General features: G+C 36.7%; 1 protein-coding gene across 1 annotated transcript in view; it reads left to right on the forward strand.

Moving 5' to 3' along the window:
- The first annotated feature begins 1172 nt into the window (after positions 1–1172).
- The window catches only part of LOC110461458 (ryanodine receptor 2-like), a 188043-nt gene continuing 165695 nt past the window's right edge, over positions 1173–23520 (forward strand). The window contains exon 1 of the mRNA XM_021514914.1: positions 1173–1535. Coding sequence (XP_021370589.1) covers positions 1476–1535 — 60 coding nt within the window. The 5' untranslated portion in view covers positions 1173–1475. The remainder of the gene's footprint in view (positions 1536–23520) is intronic.

Genomic DNA, 23520 nt, shown 5'->3' on the forward strand with positions numbered 1-23520 from the left:
AAAGGGAAAACTAGAGTTAATTAAGCAGGATGAAATCAGACAAACGTAAAGATTCAGTCCCAAGTAGAATGATAGGACAGCAAATCTAATTTTAAGTCTGAAAGAAAAAACAGCAGACTAAATTCAAAAGATGGATTAATGGAAATTAAAGCAGGAAAACAAAAGAACAGTTTCGAATTCCAAAGCAGAATGAAAAAGAGAAATGGAATTCCAGAGCATAACGGGAAAAAAATCTAAAGGAAATTGAATTTCAAAGAAGGATGAAAAACAGCAAATCGAATTTTAAAGAAGGATGACAATGCAGCAGATTTAATTTCAGTATGATACCAATAGAAATGGCTGAATTTCAAAACAGGGAGAAAAATAGCAGATTAGATTTCATCAGCATCATCATCATCGATGGAGTGCAATTGTGACTGTGAGAGGTTCCTAGAGGTGGCAGTTAAAAACTTATTTTTTATGGTATTTTCGTATATGATAAAACTTTATTTACAAAAAGTATACATGAAGTTAGTATAGAGATTTAAAGCAGGAAGGAAAACAGTTTGGAAATCAAAGAATGAAGATACACTACAAATAACTGTCCAAAATAGGACAACAGAAGGGCAGATTCAGTGTTCAAAAGGTGGGTTGGGTTTAAAGCAGTAGGTTGGGTTTAAAGCAGCAGGACCACAGACTTAGCTAATTCCTTGGTAGGACAAAACAAAAGTTGGGTCTCAAAGGCAGAATTTAAAGGGGAAAATGAATTCCCGAACATATAATGGAAAAAGAAGAAGAAGACAGATTTAAACTACGAAAAGTGTGAATGTGCATACAATTGAAGATTTGTTGAAATACCAGAATTTACGAAGAATCGCACTTGGTTCTTCAAATAAATACTTATAATGAACAATTATTCTATCAACATTTGGACTTTTAAGAGATGTTTGTGTTAATCCTTTTTGTTAGCTTGGTCTATTGGAAATCTAAGTGTCAATCAAAACGTCATAATATTATCAATTAAGAACTGATTGTTAAGACGAACACGATCGCTCCTACTGTATGACGTAAGGAGACATCGTTGGTTACTCCTGTGAAATAGACAGTACTCATACGAGTGTGATGCGCTCGCTCTACCTGAACCGAGTTTTTCCAACGGTAGAGCGTAGTCTATTTTTAGCACACCTCTGGTTTGTTGCAGCAGCTGCGTGACGGCTATCTGCCATTCCACGAGTTTGCCGGTGAGATTTTGTTCAATGGGCGTTTATAATCTATGTAAATGAGTGTAACACTGCTGCTCAAACTGACCCTCTCGGAACCTGACAAATACTTTCGTTTCCCATGTTCTGGTAGCCGGCTAACGAATGTCTTGGATTAGCCCCGCGCGGAGGACATGTACAGTTAACGTGCTGCTCCCGTCAAGGCCCCATTAAACGTTAGCCTTCTAGTGAAAACGCGACGTGCATCAACACCGGTGAAATTTTCACATACACAACATGGCGGATCCCGGAGAAGGAGGGGGCTCGGAGCAGGATGATATCTCATTTCTCCGGACGGTATGTACTTGTCTTCATCAATGGAATTAAATTATTATACATGTGTGTATCCTTCAATATTCATCGATCTCTTATAAAACAGCTGTTTACGACGTTTAACGTTAGATGTAGCGCACGTGCATGCACGTCCGCCTGCCCTGTCAATTATTTCAATGTTGAGGTCGTACACGTGAGAGAGATGGTCAACATTTGACAAATTAAATTAAGGCTCACATGTTCGTTTATTTTTTATAAAGGATTCTGCAGCGTTGTATAATTGAAATGAAAGTAGCATGCCTAATACACAAACACAAACTATAAGGCACAGACTTGTTTCTTAAGTGTTAAGGAATTCAACATCACTTTCAAATGACGATATCATAAAAAAAATATAAAATAGAAGTTTTATGATCTTTCATTTGTTTTCAATTGATTAGAATTATCAATTGGATGCAAGGTAGTTATTCAATACATATGTATCAGTATTTTTGTCTTTACTGCTTAATATGGCAATGATGATGATATAAGAGATGATTCATGAACACATCACAGAAGTTAGCTTGTAATATATATCCATATGGCCCCTATTGAACAGAGGCACAGCTACCTCAGCAATGTAAACAATTAGCAGTGTAATGTTGAGGAGCCTCTGCCATCAGCCATCATATTGCTGTGATACATGATCTGATAAGAAGTAACACGGAGGAGTAACTAGATCAGTCTAGCACACCGTCAGTGGGGGCAATTAGCACTAATTCACTCCGTTAATCACAGAATAACACAGCTCACAACTCACTTTATTGATTGTTGATGTTGTGAAATAGTTTGCTGTGAAAACTCAACTGAATCAGTGGTGTAAAAAAAATACCATTGGGTCGTCTCATGTAAACACTGTTTTTATATCAAAATTTGCAAAACAATTGCAAAGGACCCCATTTTCTTTCAAGATTTTCTCTCATTCTTTATGTATATATATGTCCTATAAAATTAATCTCTTGTTTTTGACCCCTGATGTTTGAAAAGGCTAATACTGTCATCGAATAACCCAATTTTGGGCAACGTGAAAATGAGACAGAAACAGACTAGATAGTTATAAACAATATCTCAATGTAAACTGAATACCCTAAAATTCAGTCCTTATGTATAAAAACCAACTTAGTAAGTCCTAATGTGTAAAAACATGTAAGAATTCTTGATGTGTAAATCCATGTAGAAAGTCCTAATGTGTAAATACCTGTAGTAGTTCGTAATGTGTAAATACTTGTAGTAGGTCCTAATGTGTAAATACTTGTAGTAGATCCTAATGTGTAAATACTTGTAGTAGGTCCTAATCTATAAATACATGTAAGAATTCCTAATGTGTAAATACCTGTAAAAGGTCCTAATGTGTAAATACTTGTAGTAGGTCCTAATGTGTAAATACTTGTAGTAGATCCTAGTGTGTAAATACATGTAGTAGGTCCTAATCTATAAATACATGTAAGAATTCCTAATGTGTAAATACCTGTAAAAGGTCCTAATGTGTAAATACATGTGTAAATACATGTAGACATGTACCCTTACTCGTTCCTAGTGTGTAAATACATTAGTAAGTCCTAATGTGTAAAAACCTGTAAGAATTCTTGATGTGTAAATACCTGTATTAGATCCTAATGTGTAATTACCTGTAGTAGGTCCTAATGTGTAAATACCTGTAGAAGGTCCTAATGTGTAAATACCTGTAGTAGTAGGTCCTAATGTGTAATTACCTGTATTAGATCCTAACGTGTAAATACCTGTATTAGTTCCTAATGTGTAATTACCTGTAGTAGGTCCTAATGTGGAAATTCATGTAATTAAAGGTCCCAATGACAGAGGGAAGTGTCCATATTGTTTATTAAGTGTTATACATCACCCTACCTAACAAGTTCTCTGGAGGTTACCGTTGTTCTTAGTAATGTCAGATTACCTTTAGATTATCTTGATATTTACCTGTAACAGGTCCTTATGAAGGATTGATATCAATGGTACTAGTAGGAAGTATATGTTGAAGTATTCCTTAAAAATCACATATTGCAATGGATTTTACAGAATTGTAGTTGTTTTAAAGAATGTTTGGAAAAAGAAATAAAAAAAGGAAACAAAAAATAGAGAAGTAACAGTCAAGACCTTCATATTGTAAAGCCTACACCTTATCAATGATGTCAATAAGGATTTATAGGCCAATAACTGCACCACGTCAAAGTGAGTGTCCAATCTCTAGGATACAAACCCATGAAAAAACATTACACATTGAAGATAAAATAACTTGACAGGGGAAGTTACTATAAGCAAGAAATGTTATTTTTGTTGCTACTCATATTAAAAGATAATGAGTGGAACTCTTGTTAACATTTATAGCTGATACAGTTTCACCCTTTACTCTTGTTCACTGTTATAGCTGATACAGTGGCACCCTTTACTCTTGTTCACTGTTATAGCTGATACAGTGTCACCCTTTAATCTTGTTCACTGTTATAGCTGATACAGTGGCACCCTTTATTCTTGTTCACAGTTATAGCTGATACAGTGGCGCCCTTTACTCTTGTTCACAGTTATAGCTGATACAGTGGCACCCTTTACTCTTGTTCACTGTTATAGCTGATACAGTGACACCCTTTTCTCTTGTTCACTGTTATAGCTGATACAGTGTCACCCTTTAATCTTGTTCACTGTGATAGCTGATACAGTGGCACCCTTTATTCTTGTTCACAGTTATAGCTGATACAGTGGCACCCTTTACTCTTGTTCACAGTTATAGCTGATACAGTGGCACCCTTTACTCTTGTTCACTGTTATAGTTGATACAGTGGCACCCTTTAGTCTTGTTCACAGTTATAGCTGATACAGTGGCACCCTTTACTCTTGTTCACAGTTATAGCTGATACAGTGGCACCCTTTACTCTTGTTCACTGTTATAGCTGATACAGTGACACCCTTTACTCTTGTTCACAGTTATAGCCGATACAGTGGCACCCTTTACTTTAATTGTTGGTTTTATTTAGGATTTAACGTCCTCCTCGTAATATGTGCCTGATATGACGACAATTGGATTAAGTAAAACTGACAAAACTACACATCAATGTATGATATTTGGTTGACCTTTAGCAATAGCAAAACAAGTCCTTGTTCTAAAACATGACATTGGTGAATATTAAAGTGATTGATTTTGGCAAATTGTAGATTTTTTTCAAGAGAAAACATTGGATTTACATGCACATGCAATGAACACACAGAAAAATAGACCAATCAGGCTCTTATATTTGTATTGAGTATTGTATGTTATTAAAGTAAACCTAATTTGATGTGTAGTTGTGAGGACAGATCAGTTGAAATACATGTAGGTGTTATATATGCAAGACCACAGACTTGTGTTTTTCTAACGAATCAGAAACACAAGTTTATTGCGCGGACGAATATATACGTCCGCACAATAAATGAGTGCTTTCTATTCGTTAGAAAAACACAAGTGTGTGGTCTTGCTTTGATCACATACCTTCCGTATTTGGTAGCGATCGATACAAAGATTTTATAAACTGTGACATTTTTTGCAAATACCCGAAACTTTTCAGTTCGCCATGACAAGGGGNCGAAACTTTTCAGTTCACCATGACAAGGGGATTCCCATAAAAATATTCTGAAAATTGCCTGTATTGCTATAACAAGATTCAACAGGTATGTGATAAAACATCATACACTAGACACTGCACTATTCCATCTGGTCAAGCTCTAACTAAATGTTTCAGAGGACATCATATTCAGCAACAGTTGTGGTCAATGTCATTCATGTTAAACAATTATACTAGCCTGAAGAACTCTGTGCATTCCATAGACTGTTATTTGCATCCTTAGGTATAATATATTAATTTAAATCTCTTGCAGTCAATATGAAACCATATTACCTCTCTAAAAATTCAACCTTAACCTGATTGTTAGTTCACCTGCCTGAAGGTTAATGATCATGACATTATGCCATGATCTGGTATCTTTTTACCAACTGTTCATTAAAACAAATGCCCGGTAGTCCAGAACGGTCAAATGGATTTTGACCAAATATGGCGTTGATCTCCAGCATTATTGGATTAAGGAAACTCTATATTGTATAAATAAAAGGTTGAAAGGTGTGTGGCCCCAAGAGGATAGAGGGGCACACACCTAGCACTAGAATATGGGATAAAGGGTTTTAACAAAATGTAGTCAAGATGTATTTTGGTCAAGGACATTCAGCATTGTATAAATGAAGAGTGTGCACCCCCACCCCCCACCCCTAAACCTGGGGACAGAGGAGTGGGCGTGCTTTGTGAAAGTAGGTAGTAGGTAAAGATTTAAATCCTACTCTTTGAATATGGGTAAAAAGGGATGTTAGCCTTACTTGGTCTGGAATATCCTTGTGCCAAGAGGATTAAGTGTTTGTATAAGTGGAGGGTGTAGCCACCTTGGGGACAGAGGGGCAGGGCCTATACTAGGGGAAATATAGGTAAGTATTAAATAATATCCTGCTCCTGTCCTGTATATTAGGTAAAGGGATTTTCCCTTCATTTGACCTGTTTTTGTTGAAGATCTTTAGCTCCCTCTAGTAAAAGTGAAAAAGTAATTATGACAAGATTTTTAATGAATCACAGAAAGAAAATAATTATGTTTACAAAAAGACCCCTTTTTTGATACATAGATCAATTGAACAGGAAAGTTGTTCTTGAAGATATCCATCTGTTTCATATAAAGAAAAAACATACCAGGTGAGCTATTTAGGCCCTTAGACCTCTTCAGTATATGTGATATAACAAGTACTTATATAAAAACTCTAACAGCTGATATAAACCTGTACTTCTTATATATCTAATAAAAAAAACAACTATTGAGTGTGTAAATCTTTCTTAAGACAGAGTAAATAATGTAAGAAAAATCAATATAAAATTACCTTGGTTATACAACAGTTTATTGACTATTCAGTGATGTGTATTTAAGTTAGTTATTTGAGAGAAATGTTAGATAGCTACTGAGAATGAACTTTTCTTAATTAGAGTACTCTTATGGCTGGAATCGGGTACATTTACTAATGTCATCTGTGTGTACACACATTCCTTGGTGATACTTGTGATAAATATAAAGTACAGACTAATCATTGGTTTAAGCGATTTAAAGTTCAAACAATTAAACGACCTGTTATTCCTGCGATTACAGATCCGAGTTTCCTGCAAGCTTGTCACTTGCCCTGCCTTAGTGTATGGACCTTTACTACTGATTTTCTGCCCTGTTTTAGTGAAGGGAAGTGATGAGGTGGTGCACCCAGGAGTTTACATTGTGTATCTATAGATCTGTACATGTGAGGATGGAGAAGACCCTGTGCATCAGCAGACACTACACATACCTAGGTACTGGGCCTGGCATCACAAACAAGTCATAATATTTTGAGAAACTCTTGGTTCCGCACATGTAGTATAAACAGTGTATAATCGTAGAGGCAGAACATTGGCTCGGCCTGCAAAAGTTGTACAAAATGTATAACTATATATATATATGTACAGTATTCTACAGATTATATCATATAGAAAAAAGCTATCTGGGTTTGATCACTGTTTGTGTATCATTGCTTACCAAAGACCTTTTCTGGGAGCCCTGAGTACAGGGGGGTCTGGTTAAGGGAATATAGACAGCCGAGATAACAAAAGATGTATACTTTTAGATTAGTCACGAAATTAAGCAACCAGACCGATCACCCTGGTAAAACAGACAATGTTTTTTAGGTTTTGACAGCCATGCATGGAACAGTTGCTTTGTCAGTCACATATGGTTGATAGCATCAGTCTCCTGTGGTGAATACCATACTACTGGTACTCCTGAGAGAAAAACTGCTGAAGCCTCTTTTTGATCAAATAGAACATCTTCCTGTCCCTCTCTCATGGAGTCTTGTTCATGATGTTGATGATGGCCCCATGGGGAGCCTCACACTGTAGGGAAGAGCCTAGCAGATAGCATGTGATTCTCCTTACTACAGGTCTGGGTAGGCCTCCCATACAAGGTTAGGCAGGTATACTGATACAACAGTATTCTATGACTCAAAGGCCAGGCAAAGTTATGGCATAGTTTCCTAACAGTATTCTATGACTCAAAGGCCAGGCAAAGTTATGGCATATAGTATAACTTTCCCAACAGTATTCTATGACTCAAAGGCTAGGCAAAGTTATGGCTGTATTCTATGACTCTAAGGCCAGGCAAAGTTGTGCGATTATACCAATACCTACAGTATTCTATGACTCCAAGTCTAGGCAGAGTTGAAGCATAGTTTCCTGTGTGTCTGTGAATATGTTGATTTCCATTCCCTGAAATATGAAAAACAAACGTTATTATCTATACAAATTCCAGTTAAATATTCCAGCTTGATGGTGGAATACTTATAATTGCTTATTTAGGGGGGTGATGTTTTAGTATCATCTGCACAGTGAATGCATATGTTGACGGAATGTAGAAAAAACACCAAAAAAACCCATATAAGGTGTATGTATACAAATTTACTAGGTATTATACAAAAGTGAAGGTATCAAATGTAACTGGAGAAATATGGGAGAATGATATTGGGATGGAATGCAGTCAAACATGTATAAACCCTGTTCATGACGTACACCTAACAATTGGAGTTTCCTTGTGACATCTGAGGTAGATGTCTTTGTGAAGGTGTTGTCAGTCGTACAAATACCTACTTCTTGAGCAAATTTAAGTTATCTGGTAGATTTTTTTATAAACCAGCGATTGTTGATCCTGTTTTATTGTAGCTACACAGTGAAACATTGTACACGGCTTGTTTTGAAATTTGAATCCACAGGGCCTAGATTTTATGACCAACATTTCATTACTTCTATGCATCTTGTACAGTTTTAGTCACTTTTCTCCTATTCTTGTTTTCTCATTATTGTCAGCACTTTCACCAATAAAAGATGTAAAAATTATGTACTGGTAGTTGTTTTAGAAACTTATATCTAGAGATATGACATTGCCTCTCAGATATCTCTGTTCTCTGCAGGTTTTTCGTTTGTCACTTTGTGGTATTTATTTGACACAGTTTATATCATTTTGCTAATTAGGAAAGTTGTTGTATAACAGTTTGAAGGCTGGCTTCTTTATGCTGCTGGCTACTCAAAAGTTTTTAGCTTTACAACAAGGTCAAGCATCAAGGTCACAGGGATTACCGGTGGTGATCTACATGTAGGTGATTAGGTGTCTTTAAAACATACATAAAAATAAAATAAAAATGAAAATAAGATGGCAATATGCCTATCTGGTGTTCCCTGTCAACTTTTCTTGTACACAATGTCTGATGTGTATACAACAAACAACATCAGTCTGCCAAATTCCAAGCCGAAATAACCATCAGAAACTATTTCCAGATGTTGGGAACAAAAACATTGAATCAGGATGGGTATAGACCACAAATGACTACTTAACTTTAGTGACTAATTTATTCTTGAAAGATGAATTGATAAACTTTGTGTACGGAGGTGTATGCACATTGCCAATGATGTGTTCTGAATTGAACTCCAATACAACCTTACACAGCTGAACATGTTGGCAGGTAAACATATATGTATCACTGATAAGCAAGGCTCAGATAAGGTAACTTAGGATAAACTCCTCATCACCAATCTAATGCCATACACAAATTACTGGCAGGCATTGTTAGCATACAGACATTGCTAGCATACAGGCCCTGTTAGCATACAGGCATTGTTAGCATACAGGCATTGTTAGCATACATGCATTGTTAGCATACAGGCATTGCTAGCATACAGGCCCTGTTAGCAAACAGGCCCTGTTAGCATACAGGCATTGTTAGCATACAGGCATTGCTAGCACACAGATAAGGTAACTTAGGATAAACTCCTCATTACCAATCTAATGCCATACACAAGTTACTGGCAGGCATTGTTAGCATACAGGCATTGCTAGCATACAGGCCCTGTTAGCATACAGGTATTGCTAGCAAACAGGCCCTGTTAGCATACAAGCTGGAAACCACTTGAATGTAGCAAAGAAAGAAAACTTGTTTATACATGTTTAAAACTGAAGTTGTGGCTTCTAATAAGACTTCTGTTTAGTAATTTGTACTTTGAATTACAAGCAGCTTAATATATTCTAAAATAACTTTAAATCATTTATAGTTTGCATTAAACAATTGCTGAGACCATTATAATATTGTGACTTGTTAGATGAAGGACAACAGGAACTATAGTGTAAGGTTTACCATGTGACTGTGCCTCTCATGAAACATACTTTTGTACTTTTAAAGTCAAAAGAGCCTCTTTAAGAGGTAATGTGTCAAATATATAAAAACAAAAATGGATGAGTTGTATGATAGAATGAGTTATATAAGTTCATAATTCTTATACACTGTACATGTACTTGAAAATTCTTAGGTGCCACATAATGTCTGTTGGGTATGATATTATAAGGGATATGTGAATAGAACAAACAGGGAATGATTCTGGTTCAAATTACTTTTTCAATCATCGTGTAGAGAGCTTAAATGAACTGTTGGATTATCTTGGAGCCTTAGAGGATAGTTCTGCTGTGTGCTATTCCACACCCTACTCTTAACAGTAATGTTCTACAGCTAGGAAATGAACAATGTGCTCGTTCACTTACTGTTAAATATCATAAGGATCTAAAGATATCGTACCCATCACCTTATTCTTTCATTATATGGACCTGTGCAGTGGACACTGTGCCCATTGACTTACACTTATTGCACATGAATGTATGGAAAAGACACTATGCATTTCTTGCCCTTGTTGTAGAGAAACATGATTCATTGTTTCTCTGAGATTAATCTTCTTTCAAAAGGTGAAAGCCTGAATGAAACAGGATTAATCGAGGGGGAACAAAAAATCATGTTTCCCTACCACGAGGGCAATTGATATTTTATCATACTGAAATAAAACAATAACACAAGTACCAGTCCACCTGTACCAGGTTAGCTGCTGTCCTTGAATCAGGAATCATCGAGTATGACAGGGAGGTATCAACTCTGAACATCAGCTTCCTGGTCAGGGCTTGTCCTTATAATTCATCTGTAACACTGTGATGTACAGAAAAATGAGCTTTGTTTTACCAACAGGAAGGACAGACAGTTGTTATTATCATTAACCTGCTCTAGATCAATAATGGATACGGCACACCAACATACAATAGAGACTGCACATCCGGGTACATATTCTCCGACTGTTTTAGTAACTAAGACTAGACATTTATGGTTATATTTACTGAACACTTCCCACAGGATCAGAGGCCCTGCTGTATCTCACTGCATAGTTGTTTGAAGCAGTCAATGTGGGGCGCCTCGGGGTGTGAGGATCAGGAATTGTTTCATTGGCCTCTGCAGCTTCACAACTAAAGAAACAGAACTGATCTGCTACAACACTCGGAACCTGGTTTTATTGTGTCTTACAGGTATCTTTCTTGTTGCTGGTGTTTCTGCTGATATATTTGGTTAGCCAGTTGTCAGGTTCCTATGACTAGCTGTCATGTAAGAGTTGTGACATTTCTGAGTGAGGGAACTATAAAATGGACCAGGAGTAACCAAGTAACCATGCCAAATAAAATGGACCAGGAGTGACCATGCCCAATAAAATGGACCAGAAGTGACCATGCCCAATAAAATGACCAGGAGAGTCCATGCCCAATCATCTGCAGCCTGTTGAGCTGTTGGGAAGAATAGATCTTATCTGACTATCTGTATCATTTACAAAGACTTGTGGACATAGCCTGCAGTGGATGGGGTGGGGGTGGGTCGCAAAGCCACCAAGACCCCCACCCAGAACTTCATCCATGGACCCCAGTTCCAACTTGTCCACCCTACAGCCATAATATTAAACAAAGTATATTCCATATTCCCAGACTCTCCTGGTCTTGAATTTCCTGAAGGGAAAGCAAATATCAAATGCTCAATTTGATGTGAGAAAAATTAAACTTTGAAATGTGAAATGATATCCAAAATCTGTGAACCTGAAATAAGGCTTCTTTGAGGTTCAATTTATGTTACCTACATACAATGATTATGTACAGGGAAATTAAAAATTAATTTCTATTGATACTACTTTGGGTAACTACTACAGAACAATGGAGATCACTGCAGGTAGCCTGACAATAGAAATATACAAGGGATGTCACTACTTAAAGAAATTGGAACGATTGGTTGACGATTGGTTGATAGGAAAAAACTAGCGTCATGAATTGTTGATCAAGAGTGGAGTGGACAATTGGTAAATATTGTCGCTGCCAAACCCTGTGTAAATGAGTTGATATTTTTATTGGTTGTCCCAGTGTGTTTACTCTTATGTTGTGTTGGGAAGGACAGATTGCCACTTATGTTATTGCAGTCATGCTGTCCATCAAAGTGTGCCTGTGTAGAATCAGTCAGCTGACCAGTGTAAAACATATTTATTGGCTGCACAGAGGGGTATAATATTTATCTATGTACTAATTATAAAACAGCAGTATAACTCCCCAGTGTGAAGATGTGGTGTAATTAGTTAATCATGTATACAGTATGTAAGATAGATCTACCACCATGAGTGAAGCGGTTGGGAGCTAGGCCTCCTGTATATGTGATACACCAGCAGCTACCAACATATGGCAACCATGTGATAGGTCTGTCCTTACCAACTGGCCATGGTAGCTAGTAGTAAGGTTTCCAGAAATATCAGGAACCTGTTGTAATGTTTACCGGGGTAGTACCCTTTACCTCCCTGGGTAAAGAAAACAGAGGGCGAACAGTCATCTTATATATGGATTCCAATTCATCGAGAAAAAAATATAAAAATATTGGATTATTGAATTCAAACTTAAAATTTGATCTGTGTATGTTTGGTAGAAAATTCATACCGGGAATATACAGTCTGTCTCACTTCATTTGCTTAATCAAATCTTTAGTCATTAGTTTATTCAAATGTTTTCTACAACTCCTGTATCATTTCATTGTACATGTAGGTTCAAATTAAAGTCACTCTGCAAAAATCAAGAAAATTTGATTTTAATTGATTATGAAAATATTTCTCTATACCACTTCTATACTACAGCACAGAAACCATAATACCAAACCCAAACAAAAGTATACTCTACTCTGAAGAAAGAATGTGTTGTGCAACAATGGTAAAATGTTTTTGTTCTAGGCCATAGCCACATCCTGCCGGCTGTGATAAGCACGACCTTGATGTCTGTGGGAATCACGACCTTGACATCAGTAGGCTGTCTTACTACCAACTGTGATATGTGTTGGTCAGTAATCACATGTTTATATATAAATTACTATCTGTACCTGGTTGGATTTGTAAAACTATTTGAACTGAAAATCCAAATAAAGTAGGATGTAGCGAATATATTTAAACCTTATCTCCATTTTGTATGCAAATTTGATAAGTACATTGTACTTTGATTTTAGAATTTTAGATATACTAGTATATTCATTTCAGTTCTTCTTGGAAACATGATTTTATCTGTAAAGAATAGATTTTTTTCTGTTAATTTTCAAAATGTCATTTTTACATTTTCAATTGAATATGTGAAAAAAAGTTCAAGTTCTTGGCACAAGTAATCTGGCACAAAATCCCCGAAGAAGACAAATCATATAGTTTAGAATGTTAATTTAATAGGATTTGTGTTCACTACAAATTCCATCCATCATTCAAGTCATCTTTAGATAGGATTAGACTGGGCCCCAACTCTAGAATATGGAATCATTCAGAAGAAAATAGACTCTTAATAAGTTTGATCATTTGTATAACTATGGGGTGATACAGCTGAAAAATATTTCATAAAAACTACAGGGCTTGTAGCCAGTGTAAATAAGGGTTTCAGAATGGAAGATCACACATAAAAACTACAGGGCTGGCAGCCAGTGTAAATAAGGGTTTAGAATGGAAGATCACACAGAAATGGTGCCAATAAAAGCTCAACCTTCAGGAGAAATAATGATACACATGTACATGTACTATATATGAAGTGAACTGCATTCAATTGGCATCCATAGCTTTTGTGATTGCCAATAGACAGCAGGTCGGTTTTATTGTCATGCAGTGTTATATTAAATAATTACTAGCAACGTAAACTTTGATGTTAGATTTCAAAGTATTTCTCCATCTTGAACATATGATTTCCAACTTCTTGGCACCCTAGATAAAATGCTCTACTTCACTTTAATAATTTAAATTATCAAATTAAGATAAAACCCTGCATTCTTATAATTCATCCTTCTTCTGAACAATTGTGGTAGGTGATCATTAATTCAGTTTCATTAGAAAAACATGTTGTATTCAATTAATGCACAAACCTAAAGGCCATAGGTGTTCCTAGAAGTATGCAGCACTAAGTGGAGAATGGTTGTGATAGTTGTATCAATAATTCATTCTCTTATGTCTAGGTGAGTGCAGGTGTCCTCAACACTATGTAGGGTATACAAAACATATTTCCATAATACAGTTACTTCATAATTGCAAGGAATCAACTGTCTAGTTTTTGGTTTCTTTAATTTGATTAATATGTTTCAAGTATTGTAACTCGGTTGAAAAATGTTATGGTTGAGTTAATATTTCCCGAAGCAGATAGTAACCTTTTATGAAGAATTATTGGTGATGGAATATGAATTATGAATGTGGAGAGCACTTTTGTACTACTCCATTACGTACAGAATGCCTGCATCCCTCTAACAGTGCACCACAGATTGTGTTATCTGCTATGTAGTGTCATCAATAGCTTTAAATAATTGCCATCAAGCACCAGTACATTCCACCGGGTATATATGAATATTCTTTTGCATTACAAATGTTAGCGATAGATGGTAGTTTCCTTTAAACATAAGAATACACACACACTACAGAATCTACATCCCATGGAGGCTTTATCAGTGGTAATCCTGAACAATCTTCCTCCTCGATTGAAATCACATAGAAAAGCATTTCTTATGTTGATCTCGTAACAAAAAGGGTCACAATTGTCTATGTCCTAGGGTCAAATTTGTCTTTGTCCTAGGGTCACACTTGTCTGTGTCCGGGTCACAATTGCCTATGTCCCAGGGTCACAATTGTCTATGTCCTAGCTAGGGTCACAATTGCCTTTGTCCTAGGGTCAAATTTGTCTTTGTCCTAGGGTCAAATTTGTCTTTGTCCTAGGGTCACAATTGTCTTTGTCCTAGGGTCACAATTGTTTTTGTCCTAGGGTCACAATTGTTTTTGTCCTAGGGTCACACTTGTCTGTGTCCCTGGTCACAATTGCCTATGTCATAGGGTCACAATTGCCTATGACCTACGGTTACAATTGTCTATGTCCTAGGGTCACAATGTTATTTTATTTTGGTTTGTTTGGAACTTGGAGTAAATAAGCCAAAATTAAACAGCCCGAAATTTCACGATGTCTCCAAAACATCCTGACTTTGACAGAGCGTCTTCCTACTCATTTGTTATGCACCAATTACAAACGTTCGTGTGCAATATTTTCATGTAAAGTGAAAAATGGATATGATTGTCTTCTTTTGGACGGATTGTCTTTTTCTGTACGGATTAACACACTTCTTCCACATAACACGTCAGTGAAGGACTGTTTTCATCTGAAGGTGATTTCCGTATTTTCATATTCGTTTACAGTGAAGTCGCATCACTGTCAATAGACAATATACAGGTAATTATAAGTATCGTGGTAAGTAACGCTAATCTGATACATGTATTCTCTTTGTGCAGCCAGGTGAGAGGAAATGATAAAAGGCTGTATACATAATTACAGAATCGGAAATTAACTCCTCCCATAATGACATGTTTTTAATCAAATATAAGTCTATAGATGATCGATTTGTGCCATTTACTGCACAGTTACATCCATAACCCAACATTTATCACATATAATGATATACATGATGTATAGGATCATCAAATGCCTAAAATTTGGTCGGTCAAAATTTAACCACCCCATTCTGAGCAAAAAACACAAAATTTTGGCAACGCCATAATATCCCAAAATACGGTAGAGTCACAATTGATCATGTCCAGCGGAAACTACTGTTTATGTCGAGTGACCACAACACTAGACCTGATGTAAGTTCTTACACTACCACTATCTCAAAGTTTGGGAAAAAACAAACAATGAAATGTCTTATTTGAATTATTTAGCAATATATTCCACAACATGTTATTTCACAACACTTGTGATTACCTTTGACCTATTCAGAGAATGAAGTTGTCACATCTACTGCTAAGCCCCTGAAGGAACACCACAGCCTTCGGTCCTATAGACAAAGACAGGACACCAGTCTAGGGTGTTTCTGTATTTTACATCTCTATGAATTGTGCAGATCTAGTGAGACAGGGTGAGGTGCATGCAATGAATACTAAATCATTATAGATTGTTAGAGCTGGTATTGATGAGGAAGGGTGGGTATGCACTTCTTCATAACAGATCCCTGGTTTTACCCTATGTATTGGTGTTATTGGGGGTGATATTCATCACTCAGGAGTGGAGCGCCAGATAGGAAAGCTGGACTGGTCATGTGGCGGTTTTTGTCTCTGATCTACCGAGTCTACAACTCTTCTTCTGTCAGAAAGCTTTCTGTATTGAGTTCAAGAGATAATAAAGCTCTCCACACTACTGGAAAATAATAGTATTATGAACGAATCATATCTATAGTTACCATTAAAATATAAAATGTTTCTGACATGTACACTATGAACGAATCCTATCTATATATGATAATGGTGGTCTTTTATCATCGTCCACCATGACATCTATTTTATTTTTGATAAGTTCGTAGACTTGAGTTTAAGAACGTTGCTGTGTATCATAATATCTATGCAGACTGTAACCATCGTCATGCGCACTATGAACGCATTCTGTCTGCAAACCACCACATGGACATGCTGTCGGGGACTTACGCATGTTAACATGTGCTCTATACACGTGGTCCTTTAACGTCGAGCACCATGACGTCTATATTACTTTGAATGAAATGAAAAAACTTTTTGCTCGACCTTCATCTTTGGATCTTTCGTCACCATCTAAATATAAGATGTTTCTTCCATGCACACTATGAACTAATCCTATCTATATATCAACTTTTAATAAATTTGTAGACTAAAGTTTCAGAACGTTGCTGTGTATCATAATGTCTATGGAGACTGTAGCAATTGGCATGCGCATAATGGACAAATAATATGTTTGAATCTTTTGTCACCATCTAAATATAAAATGTTTCTTGCATGCACACTATGAACGAATTCTGTCTATGAATCATACGCGTGGCCCTTTTTCATTGTCCACCATGACGTTTATATTACTTTGAATGAAATGAACAAACTTTTTGTTCTACTATCAACTTTCAATACGTTTAATAAGTTTAAGACTGTGTATCATAATGTCTATGGAGACTGTAACCATCGCCGTGCGCACTATGAGCGAATCATATCTATATTTTTTTCAGGGATCATGCTACACCTTTCTATCTTTCCGTCATTTCAGGGATTATACTACACCTTTCTATCTTTCCGTCATTTCAGGGATTATACTACACCTTTCTATCTTTCTGTTCATATTGACTAGTTCATCAGTTCCGATGTCCACAAAGCCAGTCTATGTTTCCCTGTATAGGTTTAGGTCTGGCTGGGACACCAGTGGTCAGAGTATTATGTCTGACCTGGTGAAGTCAATCAGTATGTGTTCTATAGTCATACAGATCCATGTCCTGTGTTTACATTAAGGCTGTGGAGTATGTAATATTTCTAAGACTCCAAAATGGTGCCACTGTTTGGTGTATACAGGATGGCCAGACTCTGTTTACACCATGATTTAGCCGGAAGGTTGTAGAGATTATTGTGTTTCTAATTGAGCTGCACCTTCAGCTGATATCCCTCTTGGGAAGCACTAACTTACTGTTACTGCTTGTGTTTATAGTGAATGGAGACAATGAGAACTTCTTTTTGTTTAAGTTATAGAAGTTTTCAGTTATTACATAGATATTTTGACTGTGTCAGTTGGACTGGTTTTAATTTGCGAACAGCCTTTGAGGTTTAGTGACAACTTTGCACATAGTCCTCCTCCCTGCCTTAGGATTTACANAATTTATAGTCCTCCTCCCCGCCTAAGGATTTACAGTCCTCCTCCCTGCCTTAGGATTTACAGTCCTCCTCCCCAGGATTTATTTGAGCGTGAAAAAGATTAAAACCCTATCATGAGTTCTCCTGGTTACTGATGTTGAAACCTTATCCTGATTTCTGCCTGTTCCTTGGCCTTTATTGTTTTAGGAACTATAGTCTATAATTATCTAGCAAGGTCTTTGCTGGTGGACATTTCTGTCACTAATTACTGTAGGTTGTTTCTGGTGTTTGTTCATTCTTCAACCACCAACCCCCAATATAGACAGAATATGGATTAAGACTATAAAAGGAAACTTTATATGTCCACTTATAGAAGCAGGGATTGGTTTTTATGGCAATCAATAGCCACATTCTTAAACAAGATTTTACATGAAATATTTTATGTGAATCACTAGAGAGTTTATATAGACTTTGTACACCAATCATCACTTCTTTGTTGATCAATTAACAATTGGAACTTTGATAGTCTACCATAGTAAGCTTTTTTAAGAAGTAATATAAAAGGAATTGTTTTTGTTTTGCTACTTAATCCAATTTTGATAACACAAAGGACTTATTATGGCATTTAATATTATTGTCACTTGTGTGAAAAAATGGATTAAAGTGTTGCATTGAGATTGGCTTGTATTTCTGTCTACTATTAGAAAGAAAAAAGTGGATTCCATCTAATTTGGGAATGAGTAACCAGATAATGAACCTGCTCTGTAACCATGGACACATCCATAACCCCAACAGTACAGCACACTAAGTATGGGACACTAAGTGCAGGAAAACTCGCTAAGTACAGGAAAAATCAAACTCAGTACAGGAAATCTCACTAAGTACAGGAAATCTTACTCAGTACAGGAAAACTCGTTCAGTACAGGAAAACTCGCTAAGTACAGGAAAACAGGAAAACTCGCTAAGTACAGGAAAACTCAGTACAGGAAAACAGAAAAACTCAGTACAGGAAAACTTAGTACAAGAAAACTTAGTACAGGAAAACTCAAACTCAGTACAGAAAAACTCAGTACAGGAAAACTCACTAACTACAGGAAATCTCAAACTCAGTACAGAAAAACTCAGTACAGGAAAACTCACTAAGTACAGGAAATTTCACTAAGTACAGGAAATCTCACTCAGTACAGGAAATCTCACTCAGTACAGGAAAACTCGCTCAGTACAGGAAAACTCACTAAGTACAGGAAAACTTGCTCAGTACAGGAAAACTCGCTCAGTACAGGAAAACTCGCTCAGTACAGGAAAACTCGGGTTGTATGTCCTTTGATACAAGTCTCAAACATCATCACTCACTGTAAAACTGGAAAGCTTGTTGTTGTAAGGAACATTAACCAAATTTCATTAAGATTTAAGTGAATTTTCTCCAGTTTAAATCTGCTAGAGTGTCAGCTAATGAACTGTGTGTTGGTGGATTGCCTTTGGCGGTAGACTTTGTTGAAACTGTGAACAAGTACAAATTCCTAGTCAGCTTGTTGAAACTGTGAACAAGTACAAATTCCTAGTCAGCTTGTTGAAACTGTGAACAAGTACAAATTCCTAGTCAGCTTGTTGAAACTGTGAACAAAGTATGAATTCCTAGTCAGCTTGCCATTCTAAAGCAGAATTGTACACCTTGCAAACCTTTGTAAACTATTAATTACAGAATATTTCTTGGCTAAAGAAGAATGTCTATGGTTTCCTATTCTCAAAAATAAACTTCACCAACTCTAGATTTAGACAATGTATACATGTATTGGTTTAATGAAAAGATGGGGGGGAAAACAAATGCATTACTTTACCCATGGCTTTTGTATGGTCATTTTGGTAATGCATCAACAATTGTTCTGGAATCCTTAATAAATGTTAAGTAAAACTTACGAACAAGCTGTTAATTCTAAAGATGTTTAACTCATTATATATATAAAACATGATGTGTAGATAGAAGAAAATGAATCAAGGATCAGCTAGGGCCCTAGTTATCAGTCTCCCTTAACTCATTCACCCCTGAAATTTCATGATAAACTACTCCAACCTTTGAATTGGAAGAGTTCAAATGTGTCTTGAGGGGTGAATGAGTTAATTGTTACAGGTTCTCTGTAAGTCCTTGTGCAGACTTACCTATGCCAAAACCATGTGTGTGTGTCCTTTTTTTTTAATTAAAAAATATTACACTTAATGATAACATTTAGTGACTAAAACCAGACAGAATGATGATGGCCAACAGTGGCCACCTATCATTGGTTTTTGTTACACAAACATTTTCTGTATGTACAGTACAATTACATAATATTGTAAAATATTTTACAACTTCGCATTATCTATTAACATTCCATACTTAATAGAAGTCTTTAATGTTAAAGTAAAAACCAGACTAGATAAGGTATGTGATTTAGATGTTTATTGGCTCTTGTCCTATGTTTAAATGAAGGTATGTTAAAGAGATACTGTCAGTTTCAGTCTTAAAAAAAGATCAATAATATGCAAGCAGATAACGATTTTAAGGTTTAAATACTAATAAATACAAATTTTACTGATGTACAATAATTGACTGTACTTTTATCATGAATGTTTTTTATTTGAGCTGCCCATTAATCCCATAAAACTAAACAAATAGCCATGCTCCCCATGTCAATATCTCAATGAAGGGGCTGTAAGCATCCCTTACAGAGGATCAAGCAGTGCCCTTAGTGGGGGCAGGGAGAAGGCCATCGTGTTGTCAGTACCATCTCCTCAGTAATCTGATCACAGCAGGACCGCAGCAAATTGGCTTAGCCTATGTTTGTCATGTACAAACTGTCAGCACTTGTGAGTCTTTGATTTTTGATAGGATTAGTTTTACTCTATTTAGCAGAAATAAAATGATCAAGTTGTCCTGCTGCACCTCAGTGTATTTGGTTTCGTAATATTGGGTAACCATGGCAAACATTGGTGACCAGTGTACTTAGTTAAAGTCTGGTGGAGGTGACCAGAGGTCAGAGTCACCGACAGTGCTGGACAGTAGAGATGGAGGAATTACTTAACCAGGACACAGAGGTAGCAGACGACATCAACAATGGCAGTGAATTATTCTCAGGAATTATTACCACCAAAAATAGAGGGCCTGAATGGAGAACTGACATCTACAACGTGTTGACGGCTGTAGGTGGCTTTTTCCTAATCTTATCCTTCTTACATATCCTACCAAAAATCATAATCTTAAGGCATCACCAAAATGATAAAGTACTGAATTTATTTCTATATTTATGAACATTTCTGATATTTTCTGACAGTCTCATCATTTACTTTCATTTTTCTCATATTACCTGCATTACAAAATGCCAGTATTTAAAAGGAAGATATGTTTTTGAATGCCATGCTTCATAGATGATATAATTAATGGAGCATTACTTAGGGTATTTTAAAACATCTGTGAAAAAAGATGAAGAATGTCTTCTGGAAATTAAAGAGATTGGTAATGAAATAAAAAATAAACTACAGAGTTACACAAAATCAGAAGTTTGGATGAGGATAGTGATGGATCTATATCTGTATTGCATGACAACAGAAGTCTGTGGTGAAGTTTTATTGGTACACACTGACAGTTTATTGTGGCTGTATTTACCAGCATGTACATGTTTTAATTGAGCTGTCTGAGCCTAACAGAGCCTATTCTATATGACCCATCGTGAGAGAGTATTGTTATTTATATCAGTTACAACTACTAAAACAGTGGCTTACATCGTTGTCTTCTTTACTAGTTGAATACTTGTATACTGTCAGACAGCGGTACTAGAGAGTCAGTTCATTTCCAGGAGCGGTGAACTCCGCGGGTTTCTCTGTCAAACACATTGCCTTCCATTGATCACACAGGTCACTGGGTAGCAGTGCTCTGGTATTCCTTGTTCTGAGGATAAACTTGTCTGGGTCTTCTCTATAGTGCTGTCTACCACACAATTATAGATAATGCAAAAGCAATTGTAAAACTTATTCCTCTGTCATGTTTGTAAAATATGCACTCTTTTGTGTGAACTCAATATTGGGGGTTACAGGGGACACTGGATCATGTGTGTATCTGTAAGTGATGAAGGTCATCAGGTCCAACTAATGCTAAAGGTCACAGGGTCATAAAGATGTTAAAGGTCGTTTGTTCCAAATAATGTTAAAGGTGACAGGGTCATAAAAATGTTAAAGGTCGTTTGTTCCAAATAATGGTAAAGGTCACAGGGTCATGAAGGTGTTAAAGGTCATTTGTTCCTAATAATGATACAGGGTCATGAAGGTGTTAAGGTCATTTGTTCCTAATAATGTTAAAAGGTCACAGGGTCATGAACGTGTTAAAGGTCATTTGTTCCTAATAATGATACAGGGTCATGAAGGTGTTAAGGTCATTTGTTCCTAATAATGTTAAAAGGTCACAGAGTAATGAAGGTGTTAAAGGTTACAGCTGGGTCCTGAAGATGTTAAAGGTAATTTATTCCTAATAATGTTAAAGGTCACAGGGTCATGGAGGCATATTACAGGTCATATGTTCCTGAAGTTGTAAAATAAATGTCATATGGTCCTGCTAGTGTTGAAGGTCATAGGGTCCTGTAGGTGTTATATATTATCAACTCCTGTGGTACATGCACATGTGGGGAAAAAGAGGGTTTATTTGAGTCAAGTTATATAATGATTGCTACTGGCAGACATGTCTGTACCAGCTCCTCGTAAGGCATACAGATATGAAGGATTGTTCTATACATCATCACATAATCACCATGGTTACATGATTTGTATATATTTGTTAAAGGAGTTAATGTAAAATGTTTATGAGACAACTTTCATGAAATGATATATATATATGAGGTTGGAGGTTTTCTGCCCAGTATTTCTATAGCTTCACTACAAGACTCGCCATGTCTGTTCTCATAGAGCTGTGTCCTAAAGCCGTCCTGAAGCCCCTCGATGTGTCTGGTGGACAGTGTTGCTATGTCTGCAATTCCTCATTACCACACACTAATGGACACATGTACTGAAAGCCCAGGTCAATATTTCATGGCTTTCCAAGATCATTTAAACTTTTGTGATCTAGGTATGGTTTTGTAGTATTTTCACAAAACCTTCCAAGCTCCAGGGACTTTCCTGAATAACAGAAATTGAACCCAGATATTCAGTAATGTATAGGGATACTACAGTGATGTACAGGGAAATCCCTCCTAGCCCCAGTGACCTTCATGTTCATCATAAAGGTCACCGTACTTTAGAACTGAGACAGTAATGCGGTGTCTAAGGCTGCCATAGTCTGCCAGATCTCTTTTACAGTAGTCCAAGTGGCCTACGGGTCACAGAATGGATTAACATTGAGACAAAAAAATATGGTGATATTGTGCACGGCAGCTATCTTAATGAGTAATGGTAACAGAGCCTTGAGATTGGTATCCAAGCAAGTTCCTCTAACCCCACTGAGCTTCCTGGGTTACAGAGTGGACTCCCTGGGACATAGAGACCTGCAGTGTCGTGACTCCATGACCCACCATACAGACGAAGCTATCAGTAGCTTGGGATATCAGAGCACACTCATCAATAATGTAGGATGTGTTGAGGAGAGGTCCCTCAGGGAAGGAGGAAATTTGTACAGCAAGACATGCTTGCTTCCTTCTCCTCTGTAATGAATGTAACACCGTCTATACACAGTAAAACACCTAGTTCCTAGAGCTCCTACGTAAATGTTAGAGGACTTTGTATTGGTTATGTAACCGGTAACATTTTCAATTTCCTGTCTTAAGACATACAACATTGAAATCTAGTAGCCAGCTTCCATACAGATTGTTATGGTTTTGCACTGTACTGATGTATATGAGGTCACCACCAGATAGCACTGCATGGTTGCAGCCTAGATATTTGTTTATCAATGGTAAAGTGGTTAA

The sequence above is a fragment of the Mizuhopecten yessoensis genome, unplaced genomic scaffold (genome assembly GCF_002113885.1).
Source record: "Mizuhopecten yessoensis strain PY_sf001 unplaced genomic scaffold, ASM211388v2 scaffold10621, whole genome shotgun sequence".
NCBI lineage: Eukaryota > Metazoa > Mollusca > Bivalvia > Pectinida > Pectinidae > Mizuhopecten > Mizuhopecten yessoensis.